The 13,301-nt window shown below is 40.4% G+C and overlaps 1 protein-coding gene across 1 annotated transcript in view; it reads left to right on the top strand.

Moving 5' to 3' along the window:
• Window positions 1-12,651, top strand: part of LOC138595053 (basement membrane-specific heparan sulfate proteoglycan core protein-like) — a 57,495-nt gene extending 44,844 nt beyond the window's left edge. Inside the window, exons 21-31 of the mRNA XM_069666372.1 lie at window positions 663-827; window positions 2,116-2,385; window positions 2,612-2,826; window positions 3,780-3,869; window positions 8,028-8,121; window positions 10,303-10,653; window positions 11,160-11,429; window positions 12,086-12,173; window positions 12,300-12,333; window positions 12,405-12,494; window positions 12,604-12,651. Coding sequence (XP_069522473.1) covers window positions 663-827; window positions 2,116-2,385; window positions 2,612-2,826; window positions 3,780-3,869; window positions 8,028-8,121; window positions 10,303-10,653; window positions 11,160-11,429; window positions 12,086-12,173; window positions 12,300-12,333; window positions 12,405-12,494; window positions 12,604-12,651 — 1,715 coding nt within the window. The remainder of the gene's footprint in view (window positions 1-662; window positions 828-2,115; window positions 2,386-2,611; window positions 2,827-3,779; window positions 3,870-8,027; window positions 8,122-10,302; window positions 10,654-11,159; window positions 11,430-12,085; window positions 12,174-12,299; window positions 12,334-12,404; window positions 12,495-12,603) is intronic.
• Window positions 12,652-13,301: the final 650 nt, after the last annotated feature.

The following is a 13,301-nucleotide window of genomic DNA, read 5'->3' as shown; positions in this document are numbered from 1 at the left end:
TCTGACAGGTACCTTATATCTACAGTTAAATTCATTGCATTAAAAGAGGGGATTCTGGGAAAATGTGGGCTGATAAATGTGGGTTAAAGTGTGGAAAATGTTGATCACAGGAAAGCGAGAAACGCTACAAACATTGGTTTTGTGTTGTTTAACTCTGTAGACAGAAATGTGTCCAACATCAACATCTTCTGCTCCTGTTTTTTGGATAAAGAAGCTCTGTGTGAAAAACTTGTACATGCTGTAAACTGAAAATATTATTGTACACATTTATAACTGTTCCCTCCTTACTCGTTAAAAACCTGACACCCTTTGTATCTCTTTTCTGAAGCCGACCCTGGTTGCAGAGGCTTCAGCTCATGTGGTGCACGATCAGTTTTTATTTCTATAAATAGAAACTTTGATCATTGTAAAGTTTTTTGAAAGGTGAACTTGTGTCACTGTGAAGTCTCAAGACACTGTTTGAACTTCATCTTTTAGCATCTTACATCTGAACCACACAGTACAGTTTCTCACGCCTCAGTGTTCTGCATTTCTCTTTAGTTTTCACACTTAACTCAGCAGCAACCTGACCACAGAGTAAACTTTCCAAAGAAAAGCACAGACTCTGTAATAATTCAAGTCATACATGTTGATTGTGTTTCCTGATGTGCTCTGTGTTACAGTGGTACAGGGTCAGAATGGCTGGAGAGTGACGTACTCTCCTACTAAGATCTGTGCCGCAAAAGGATCAACAGTGAACATCAGCTGCACCTACACATACCCATCAAGAGTAAATAAGAAGGATAACAGAGTTGAGAAGAAATTCTGGTTCACCAGAAGAGAAGGTGGTGAATATATAGATGTTGAAACAGAATCAAAGTATTCAGGTCGTGTGCAGAATCACTGTGAGAGGAACAGATGCACTCTGAGAATCACAGACCTGAGAGAGAGCGACTCAGCTGAGTACATGTTCAGGTTCATAACAAACCAAGACACATATGTTAATTATAATGGAGTCACCCTGTCTGTCACAGGTAAAGTTTTCACTAAAATATTCAATTATTTATTTTATAATTTCCTTTTTCAAAAATACTGTAAATGATTGTGCACACGTGCAAATGAATAAAATGTAATTTCTACACAGGTTCAGCTCCCCAGCTGCAGGTGAGCAGACCAGATGGGCGTTTGCTCTTTAAGTGTCTCAGTTGTCCTGGTGCTTCTTCCTACGTCTGGATCAAGAACGGACAGAAAATTAAACGTGAATATTTACAGTATTATCCAGACCAGGAAGGTGATACAGACAGATTTTCCTGTGCTGTACGAGGATATGAGAAGTTCCCCTCTCCTTCAGTGTGTGAGTACATTCACAGTCTTCCACTGACATTAAACTCCTGTACGTTAAAGCTGCTGTGAGGAGTTTTTAGCTGGTTATGACCTACCTACAAAAGCAGTTGTCTTTTTATATATAGTTATTTTAAGTCCTGTCACGGCTGCCACCAGGTCGGTCTCAGACGAGGTGATTTACAGCCTTTGTTTACATTTTGTACAGCAAAGTTTTATAGTGAGTGATACGATCGACTGTTAAAAGACAGCAGGAGGAGATTTTTCATCAGAACACACTACAAACACATGTACAGGACAAGATCAGCAGAGAGATAAGATGTACCGATGTGTCCACAGGGGTCGCCAAGATCGACACACAATGAAAGTTGCTCCCAGTTGCTTTAACTGCATGAACCTCAGTGATATTTGCTGATTTAATGGGCAGAATTGAATGAAAAAAGTCTTTGCCCCGTGAGATTGTAGAGATATTGTATAATAATCTCTTCTCCTCTGTCTGCACTACAAAATTAAGCCATATCAGAAGCTTACACTTGAAATTTAGCGACACAAGTCAGCATCATTATGTCTTTAAAATTGATTTATCAGTTAACAGTCTCTACAAACACTAAACCAGGATCACTTCCTTGTTCTCAGGCCTTCAGCACTGCCAAACAGTTCTTTATATCTGTGATGTTGATGAGCTTTAGGTTTGATTTCTACCCGTGTCTGACCTTTTGTCCAATTAAAATATTGTCAGATGTGAGACTCATCTAGAATTAAATGTGTTATTACATATTGTGTTTTCTCCTCCAGATGCTCCAAAGCTTCCCTCTGTGTCAGTGAGTCCCTCTGCTAAGATAGTGGAGGGCACATCAGTGACTCTGACCTGTAGCAGTGACGCTAACCCAGCAGCTCGATACACCTGGTACAAAAGTTATGGACCTCGAAACAGTCATTATGTCAGTTCAGGACCAGAGCTTGTCTTCAGGTTCATCCAGGCCTCTGACTCTGGAGAGTATTACTGTACAGCTGAGAACGAGCTGGGGAGGAAGACATCTACAAACATCTCTGTTAGTGTTGAATGTAAGTAAACCACAGCTCTGTCTGTCCGTCTGTCTGTCCGTCTCTTTAAGTTGTATTGATTATTTGCTTATCTTGCACTGTTTTAGAGCAGCACTTTTCCACAGCTTTGCGTCCACATCAGCACAGATGTTCAGGGTCAACCACCTATCAAGATTCAGATGCTTCCACACACACATCAACTTCTAACACTAAAAAAATGTAACACATTTTGTTTCACTGGTTCCAGATCCTCCGAAGGTTCCAACTGTGTCTGTGAGTCCCACTGGTGAAATCAGAGAGAACAGCTCAGTGAATCTGACCTGTAGCAGTGACGCTAACCCAGCTGCTAAATACACCTGGTACAAGGAGAACCAAACACTGCCTAAAGAACGAGGGCAAACTTATCATTTCACCTCCACGAGCTCTGAGGACAGAGGGACCTACTACTGCAAGTCTGAGAATGTACACGGGTGGAAAAGGTCTTTGTCTCTCTTAATAGATGTCCAGTGTAAGTACAGAACAAGAGCAAATATGATGCACAGCTTTATAATATACATCATGGGGTCACAGTGTTACATACATGACCTTACGCCACAATGTAACATGACAAAGCTATGCTAACATTTGATACAACGTTATCTGATATTAATAACATTTGTCTCTCTAAATCTCCTCCAGACTCACCAAAGCTTCCCTCTGTGTCAGTGAGTCCCTCTGCTGAGATAGTGGAGGGCAGTTCAGTGATTCTGACCTGTAGCAGTGATGCTAACCCAGCAGCTAATTACACCTGGTACAAGGAGCATGATGACTCACCAAAAGCTTCAGGACAGATCTTCACCATCACTGAGTTCACAGCTGAACACGGTGGGAATTATTACTGTGAAGCCCAGAACACAAGAGGACGTCATAACTCCACCTTACACCTGATTGTGGCGGCAGGTAAGATTTTGAATTCAGCTACACACACACCTGTTCACTGCACCAGACCAGATTGATGTTAATAAGTAGCATCTTATAACTGATGTAAAGAAAAGGTCCTGTCTTCATTCCCAGACAGTTGGAGTGAGGTTGATCACATATCTGTCTTTATTTGAAGGGAATTTCACATTAATCATGAACATCATCAGGCTGACTCTGGTGCTCTTGCTGGTGATTCCTCTGCTTCTCCTGATTGTGTGGACGAGGTAAAACCATTAAAATCCACCAGTTCACTCACCTCTCTTTCATTTTCCTCCTTTAACTTCCTTTAGTTTTATAGTTGTGAATTTCTGTGATGAGTTTTGTCATTTTTGTGTTTTGACTCAATCCAGGAAGAAGACTCTGAGCTTTGCAGAGACGATAGAGGTGAGAGAGAGAGAGTGTCTTTAAAACATGAATAAATAGATTCTTAATTAAATCTTATCATCCGTCTTCAGTTAGACTCTGGTGCTGAGTATGAGGATGTCTCAGACTTGAAGGCCGTCACTGCAGCACAGACAGAAGACACAGAGGAGCAGTCCAGTCAGGTCAGAGCCTCCTGCAACGAATAAAAACGTCCAACTACAGTTTTATTGTCACAGTTACGACTATAACTTTAGTTTTTTGTGATTTTCTTCAGATGCACATGAACCAGAGGCATGACTCACTGTGGAGAGCGAGGATGTGAAGGATGTAGGGGGAGTGGAAACATTTACCTTCTACTGCAAAAGTTTTCATATTCAGTTTTCAGCATGTACGAGTCAGCAGCACAGAGAGTTAACATCAGCATGGAGCAGAAGGGTTAGAAGAATGTGGCAATGGCAGCTTAAACTGAATCATGTGGAGGTGTCAAACATTAATATTTAGATCAGCTGATGGTTAGGTGGTGTGTGACATAGTGACTCATTAATCATTGCTTTATATGCAAGCTTGTCTGTCCTTTAGAAGGTAATTATCTTGTTCCTTTAAGGACCTCTACAGCAGCCTCTCTTTTCGCTCTGCTACATTTGTGCTCTTAATGTTTAAGTTTTGCAAATATTGTATTATTTGTGCTTCTACAAATAATTTTGCACTGTGATGATATTTGACTACGAGGCACAAAAGAACCAGGACAGGAGAACGGTCCCTGTTTAGCAGGTCATGTCCCCGTATACCACCATTAACAGTAATTTCAAAGAAAAACAAGGGGGAAAAAAGAGCCTCGAAGGGAGAGCTGGGTCTGCAGAGGGTCTGCCCTGCAGGAGAGAGCCTTCTCTGGAGGTAAACTCTCACAATAACCCTGCCTTAAAAGGACGGGAGAGACTCTGCTATGGACGTAGTTTTCCAACGTAAAAATTAAAGTAAACATTATGGAAGAAGCGGAGAGGATAAAACTATCCTATTATCACACAGACAAGCAAGACAATCTTTACATCCACCTCTGCATGGTAGGAAACATTGAGATCATGTGGTGGGATTTAATTCCGGCTGCGTTCTCAGTGACCCCGATGCTGCGCTGAGAGTTGTTGTAGGGATAAAATTTCACTGTCATTGTATCTCACGTGACTACATGTGAAAATAAATGTATTGATTTGATGGTTTTTAAAGTAACATTTGATTTGAATTAATAAATAATAAATACTTTAAATATTCTGATCAGCGTCCTGGTTTGCTAAGAGTTTAGATTGTCACACATTTATATCCAAGAGAAGCTCAGTAGTACCACAGTTTGCTAGATGGCCGAAGTATTCCTGAGTCTGATTCACATAAACAGCCAGCGTCCACAACAGGTGACGGATCTGTTTTTAAACTCTGTGGTCGGAAACATTAGAGAGCTAAATGATTTGGATTCAGCTTTAAAGGAAGTTTCACATCAATTTTAAGTATTATTTTCTTTAACAGCTATCAAGACAATACAACTCAGATCTGTTCTTTAGCTTCTGCTTGTTTCTCACATTTTGTGTCTGTAAGGATGAAATGTGCCACAGTGTTTATTATGATGTGGGATGTTGCTGAGAGGAAGGTACACAGACCACAGAAGGTCATGTTTGAACTCTAAACCTCCTCTTGGTCCATTTAAAATACCTGGGTCCTTCATCCTAACAGAGTAGGTTAATGTTCACCAAATGTGAAGCCCTTTCAGAATAAAAGCCCACAATTTATAGCCTGTGCAAGCCAGTAATTATGAGCCTTTGCTCAACTACATCAACATGTTCTGAAAGGTTGTTGCTTTTGCACTGAGTCAAATATGTTGGTCAACAATGTAAACTGACTGTAAACCACTGACACTTCATGAATGTAATCTGGATCTCGTCTGTTTAATGAATGAAGTATCTGTGGTCAACAAGTTCAAATGCAAATGTTGTCAATCATAACAAATAAAGTTCAAACGGTTAAACAAATTGGACTCAACAATCAGAGCTGGAAGGTAAAATGTTGTCAGGGTCCTGATTCAGTATCTGATGTTTCACTGTCCTCTAGTGGAGAAGTTTCAGTGGCACATTCAGGCTTCATCAGCCTGACTGCTCCCTCTACGTCCTGCTTTAAAGGAGCAGTTCACCAAGATAACATATTCACTCTCTTACCTACAATGGTATCCATCTCTTCAGACGTCTGAGGTGTTGTTTTATTTTGTTGCACACTCTGAGGTTTGGTTGTTTTTTTCTGTTGGGTTCAAACTAACAGGCATGAGAGTCTCTCCACGTCTGTGCTCAGCTTCTCTCTACAAACAGCAGCGACCTGACCACAGAGTGAACAGAGAAGAAACTGACCAAGACAAAAGTTACACTTCATTGTTACCTCCTCTCTTATATTTAATAATCTGTCTGATTTTTATCCTGTTCAGTCAAACTGCCGCGTGGTTCACAGGTCCAATCAGTCCTGTTCCTTCTCCTCACCTGCAGACTGTGAGGCCTCCTGCCTCAATGCACACAGAGATGAACTGTAGAGGCCATGTGTAAATATTGATCATCAATATAAGTGATTGTTGTTTAATATGTGCTTTGTGTTAAAGTGATACAGCGTCAGAGCGACTGAGTGAGTCGTGTATTTTACATATTTCTCAATAATAAAAATAAACTCTATTCCTGGCTGCACGGCGGTGCAGTGGTTAACGCTGTTACCTCACAGCGAGAAGGTCACTGGTTTAAACCCCGGTATGGGCAAGGTGGGCCTTTCTGTGCGGAGTTTGTATGTTGTCCTCGTGCATGCGTGGATTCCCTCTGGGGTCTCTGGCTTTCTCCCACAGTCCAAAGACATGCTTGTAAGGTTAATTGATGACTCTAAATTACCCATAGGTGCACCTCACCCCTATCCGACTGTTTCCGAGCCTCCAATCACGTCTTCCCAATTTCAGCTTTGAAAGCCAATTGCGGATTTCAGAATTCTCATCTTTCCCAACCGATGGCGCTCAGAGGATTTCAGCTTTCTAGCTCCCGCCCCCCTCTTTCTTTCAGCCAATCTTAGCCATGCAAGTCCAACTTTCTACGGGGTAATGGTCTACACCAGATGCGGTGGCAAACTCAAACTCGAAGAGGAATTTCAGCTCTCAATCTCAAGGTAAATGCCATCAATAAAACTATTGTCATCCATATATTACTATTGATCGTTAGCATCATTGTGGTTAGCGTCTTTGTGTCAAATCCAGTTGTAGGTAAAAGAACAAAAACACCGTCTTGGTTAACACGGTCGATGTCTTCATTCACTAAAATGATTATTGTTGTCAGAGTTAGAGACGTGTAAGTTATGTTTGTATTGTATTTTGTCATGTTACATCGTCATGCATCCTGTATCTCCACACGTCGTTGTTGTATGACTTCGATCCTAACGTTGTTGAGGCCATTTCGGCTAATATATAAATATACATAGAATATAACATTGCCCTATTTCATGAGCTTATTCATTATTTATGAACATCTTGTGGGGGGAGGGGTCAGTTAGTAAAAAAGAATGGGGAGTTTTGCTGTGTGGTAGGCTAAATAACAAGATGAGATTTTTCTCCGTGTTGTCACGGTAACAGTGTTTTGTTTACAGTATGACCTTATAACTTATAATGGAACTAGAATTATTACACACAACATTACCTTGTGACCCTCACTTTTACCTCTTGTACCCTTCATTTATGTATTTTTGCCCTATATTCCATGCTTAAGCTCTATGTTTTATTCAGTAGTTGTGAATAAGTTAATTTCACATATCTATACTATATTAACATTGACTTTGTTCTGTCTTATCTTATCTTATGATGGTAGCATTATGTGATGAGATGGTGGCATTTGATAGTGTAAGTTTTTTTCTCCTCTTTGGCCACAGATGGCTTCAACACAAAAAAAACACAGGACTATGGGTGATTATGAATGGATGTCACGCCTGCGGAGGTTTGCTGCCACAGGTGTTTGGCCGTCCGATGCAGGAAACAGGCCTGCTCCCCGCCAGAAGATGTGACATGACCTCTATCAGAAGGTAGAGTTGTATAAAGCAATAAGCATACAGTTATAAATGATAAAGCTAAATGTTTTTAAAAAGACACTTGCCTATTTGTTGTCATGAAATATTACAGATTGAGAAATACCCAATGCAGCTGAGGGGGCAGGCAACTCTGTTCAGGGGCCCACAGACATGTGAATGTGGTTTCCATACTAAGAAGGTATTTGTAAACTAATATCAAATTGTCATTTGCAGATTGTTGATGTTGTGTTCTTAAAATTAATGTTTCTGCTTATCTTTAGCCTCCCAAGAAAGTGTGGCCACCGATTAAAGTGGCCACAGCTACCATCTACTGTCAGACCCATGCAGGGATGCCACTGGAGCAGTTGCTGGAAGGCATTTGGTGGAAACGGGCAGAGAAGAAAAAAAAACAGTGTATCTCTCTCCCTCTCTGACTGTCTCTTTTTTTGTATTTTATTTATTTTTGTGTGTGTTGTATTTATTCATGATTGTGTTCTTTGCACTACTGGAGTCATTTGATTAATAATTTTTGTCATCATTTTTCTTATTTATTTTGTTCCATAATTTTGTGTGTGTGTGTGTGTGTGTGTGTGTGTGTGGAGATGGGGTGTGTGAAAGAGAGGGTTTGGGGGGTGGGATGTTTTTTTTTTTGTTTTTTTTAAGATTATTTTTTTGGCTTTTTTTGCCTTTATTCATAGAATAGCTGAAGACAGACAGGAAATGTGGGGAGCAGAGAGTGGGGGATGACATGCACCAAATGGATCGGCAGACCGGGAGTCGAACCTGCGATCAGTGCGACGAGGACTGTAGCCTCTATACATGGGACGCCTGCTCTACCAACCGAGCCAAACCAGCGCCCGGGGGATGTTTTTTTTTTTACTGCGTTTTCTATTTAGAATAAATGTGTGGTTTGTTTCTACAACAATTCTTTCATTTGACTTATTTATATATCTCAGTGTAATACCAGGAGTCAAACATGGTTTTGCTTTTTGCCCCACCATGCATGATAACACAATACAGTACCATAATATTGTGGCTATAAAATAACCCTTTCTTAAATGGGAAGGAGAAGCTAAAAGCTAATATTTTCAATTCCTTAGTTAGAAATAATGTCTTATACCTAATACAGTTCTATGAATTAATGTCATTAAAAGTTCTGAGGAAGAATGAAAATCACAGTATCACTTTCCTGCACATCATGAATGCATAATAAAACACAGCATGACAAACAGTACTGATTTAATTAAATCTGAATACTAATAAGTGTTTTTTTTATGTCATATAATTCATTTAAACTTATTTCATCTAAACATTCCAAAGCACTTTGGATTGGGTAAAATTTGTTTTGATCTTTAATTCCCATTTATAGAAAATGCAAAAATAAAATATTTGGGTGATTTCTGGAATTATTATGAAAAATGACGACCTGGAGGGACTCTTCACATGCAGAAGAGCCACTAAGAGTCCTCATTTTCTGTCCTTTTCTGTCTTCTGTCTTTCCCTTTTTTCCCTCTCTTTTTCCTCTTTCTTCTCCCCCTCTATACAGACTATTGTTCTCTAGCTTCCAACTTAACTTCTTTTTGATGTGGATGTTTACTGCCATTTGGCTCCTCATGTATTTTAATCATGTAAAGAGGAAGGAAATGAGACGTTTGACAATCTGATATCAGTCTTCTGCTGACTCACTGCAGAAGAAAGGCATCTTTAAACACGACGTCCTTCATCTTTGTAAGTAAAGAGAATATTCAATATGTCCGATATTGTTTAACTGCTGTGTCCTTAATATTTTTATCCGCTGGCTTGTTTTATGGTCACTCAAGTCACACAGAAAGAAGATGGGAGCAATGAGGAGTTTAACTGCAGCAGCGAGTGGATTGGTCATCTTCCTTCTCTCTCTGACAGGTACCTTATATCTACAGTTAAATTCATTGCATTAAAAGAGGGGATTCTGGGAAAATGTGGGCTGATAAATGTGGGTTAAAGTGTGGAAAATGTTGATCACAGGAAAGCGAGAAATGCTACAAACATTGGTTTTGTGTTGTTTAACTCTGTAGACAGAAATGTGTCCAACATCAACATCTTCTGCTCCTGTTTTTTGGATAAAGAAGCTCTGTGTGAAAAACTTGTACATGCTGTAAACTGAAAATATTATTCTACACATTTATAACTGTTCCCTGCTTACTCGTTAAAAACCTGACACCCTTTGTATCTCTTTTCTGAAGCCGACCCTGGTTGCAGAGGCTTCAGCTCATGTGGTGCACGATCAGTTTTTATTTCTATAAATAGAAACTTTGATCATTGTAAAGTTTTTTGAAAGGTGAACTTGTTTCACTGTGAAGTCTCAAGACACTGTTTGAACTTCATCTTTTAGCATCTTACATCTGAACCACACAGTACAGTTTCTCACGCCTCAGTGTTCTGCATTTCTCTTTAGTTTTCACACTTAACTCAGCAGCAACCTGACCACAGAGTAAACTTTCCAAAGAAAAGCACAGACTCTGTGATAATTCAAGTCATACATGTTGATTGTGTTTCCTGATGTGCTCTGTGTTACAGTGGTACAGGGTCAGAATAACTGGAGAGTGACGTACTCTCCTACTAAGATCTGTGAGGCAAAAGGATCAACAGTGGACATCAGCTGCACCTACACATACCCATCAAGAGTAAATAAGAAGGATAACAAAGTTGAGAAGAAATTCTGGTTCACCAGAAGAGAAGGTCGTGAATATATAGATGTTGAAACAGAATCAAAGTATTCAGGTCGTGTGCAGAATCACTGTGAGGGGAACAGATGCACTCTGAGAATCACAGACCTGAGAGAGAGCGACTCAGCTGTGTACAAGTTCAGGTTCATAACAAACCAAGACAAGTATTTTGGTTATAATGGAGTCACCCTGTCTGTCACAGGTAAAGTTTTGACGAAAATATTCAATTATTTATCATTAATTATCCACAGGGGTCGCCAAGATCGACACACAATGAAAGTTGCTCCCAGTTGCTTTAACTGCATGAACCTCAGTGATATTTGCTGATTTAATGGGCAGAATTGAGTGAAAAAAGTCTTTGCCCCGTGAGATTGTAGAGATATTGTATAATAATCTCTTCTCCTCTGTCTGCACTACAAAATTAAGCCATATCAGAAGCTTACACTTGAAATTTAGCAACACAAGTCAGCATCATTATGTCTTTAAAATTGATTTATCAGTTAACAGTCTCCACAAACACTAAACCAGGATCACTTCCTTGTTCTCAGGCCTTCAGCACTGCCGAACAGTTCTTTATATCTGTGATGTTGATGAGCTTTAGGTTTGATTTCTACCCGTGTCTGAACTTTTGTCCAATTTAAAATATTGTCAGATGTGAAACTCATCTAAAATTAAATGTGTCATTACATATTGTGTTTTCTCCTCCAGATGCTCCAAAGCTTCCCTCTGTGTCAGTGAGTCCCTCTGCTAAGATAGTGGAGGGTACATCAGTGACTCTGACCTGTAGCAGTGAAGCTAACCCAGCAGCTCGATACACCTGGTACAAAAGTTATGGACCTCGAAACAGTCATCATGTCAGTTCAGGACCAGAGCTTGTCTTCAGGTCCATCCAGGCCTCTGACTCTGGAGAGTATTACTGTACAGCTGAGAACGAGCTGGGGAGGAAGACATCTACAAAGATCTCTGTTAATGTTGAATGTAAGTAAACCACAGCTCTGTCTGTCTGTCTGTCTGTCTGTCTGTCTGTCCGTCTCTTTAAGTTGTATTGATCATTTGCTTATCTTGCACTGTTTTAGAGCAGCACTTTTTCACAACTTTGCGTCCACATCTGCACAGATGTTCAGGTTCAACCACCTATCAAGATTCAGATGCTTCCACACACACGTCAACTTCTGGCAGTAAAAAAATTCAACACATTTTGTTTCATTGGTTCCAGATCCTCCGAAGGTTCCAACTGTGTCTGTGAGTCCCACTGGTGAAATCAGAGAGAACAGTTCAGTGACTCTGACCTGTAGCAGTGACGCTAACCCAGCTGCTAAATACACCTGGTACAAGGAGCATGATGACTCACCAAAAGCTTCAGGACAGATCTTCACCATCACTGAGTTCACAGCTGAACACGGTGGGAATTATTACTGTGAAGCCAAGAACACAAGAGGACGTCATAACTCCACCTTACACTTGATTGTGGCGGCAGGTAAAATTTTGAATTCAGCTACACACACACCTGTTCACTGCACCAGACCAGATTGATGTTAATAAGTAGCATCTGATAACTGATGTAAAGAAAAGGTCCTGTCTTCATTCCCAGACAGTTGGAGTGAGGTTGATCACATATCTGTCTTTATTTGAAGGGAATTCCACATTAATCATGAACATCATCAGGCTGACTCTGGTGCTCTTGCTGGTGATTCCTCTGCTTCTCCTGATTGTGTGGACGAGGTAAAACCATTAAAATCCACCAGTTCTCTCACCTCTCTTTCATTTAGCTCCTTTAACTTCCTTTAGTTTTATAGTTGTGAATTTCTGTGATGAGTTTTGTCATTTTTGTGTTTTGACTCAATTCAGGAAGAAGACTCTGAGCTTTGCAGAGACGATAGAGGTGAGAGAGAGAGAGTGTCTTTAAAACATGAATAAATAGATTCTTAATTAAATCGTATCATCTGTCTTCAGTTAGACTCTGGTGCTGAGTATGAAGACGTCTCAGACTTGAAGGCCGTCACTGCAGCACAGACAGAAGACACAGAGGAGCAGGAAGACACGGTGTGAAGTCCAGTCAGGTCAGAGCCTCCTGCAACGAATAAAAACGTGCGACTACAGTTTTATTGTCACAGTTACGACTATAACTTTAGTTTTTTGTGATTTTCTTCAGGTGCAGATGAACCAGAGGCATGACTCACTGTGGAGAGTGAGGATGTGAAGGATGTAGGGGGAGTGGAAACATTTACCTTCTACTGCAAAAGTTTTCATATTCAGTTTTCAGCATGTACGAGTCAGCAGCACAGAGAGTTAACATCAGCATGGAGCAGAAGGGTTAGAAGAATGTGGCCATGGCAGCTTAAACTGAATCATGTGGAGGTGTCAAACATTCATATTTAGATCAGCTGATGGTTAGGTGGTGTGTGACATAGTGACTCATTAATCACTGCTTTATATGCAAGCTTGTCTGTCCTTTAGAAGGTAATTATCTTGTTCCTTTAAGGACCTCTACAGCCGCCTCTCTTTTCACTCTGCTACATTTGTGCTCTTAATGTTTAAGTTTTGCAAATACTGTATTATTTGTGCTTCTACAAATAATTTTGCACTGTGATGATATTTGACTACGAGGCACAAAAGAACCAGGACAGGAGAACGGTCCCTGTTTAGCGGGTCATGTCCCCGTATACCACCATTACCAGTAATTTCAAAGACACAAAGAAAGAAAAAGAACCTCGAAAGGAGAGCTGGGGCCTACATGGGCTTTCCCCTGCAGAAGAGAGCCTTCTCTGGAGGTAATGTCTCACAAAAGAACCAGGATGGTAGAAAGGTGCGCGCCAATCATGTTTCACGTTTAGCAGCTGATGTCCCCGT

The sequence above is a fragment of the Semicossyphus pulcher genome, unplaced genomic scaffold (assembly GCF_022749685.1).
Source record: "Semicossyphus pulcher isolate SPU_LCO1_2020_fin unplaced genomic scaffold, fSemPul1.0.p SCAF_17, whole genome shotgun sequence".
Lineage (NCBI taxonomy): Eukaryota > Metazoa > Chordata > Actinopteri > Labriformes > Labridae > Semicossyphus > Semicossyphus pulcher.
This window is presented reverse-complemented; position numbering and strand designations above follow the sequence as displayed.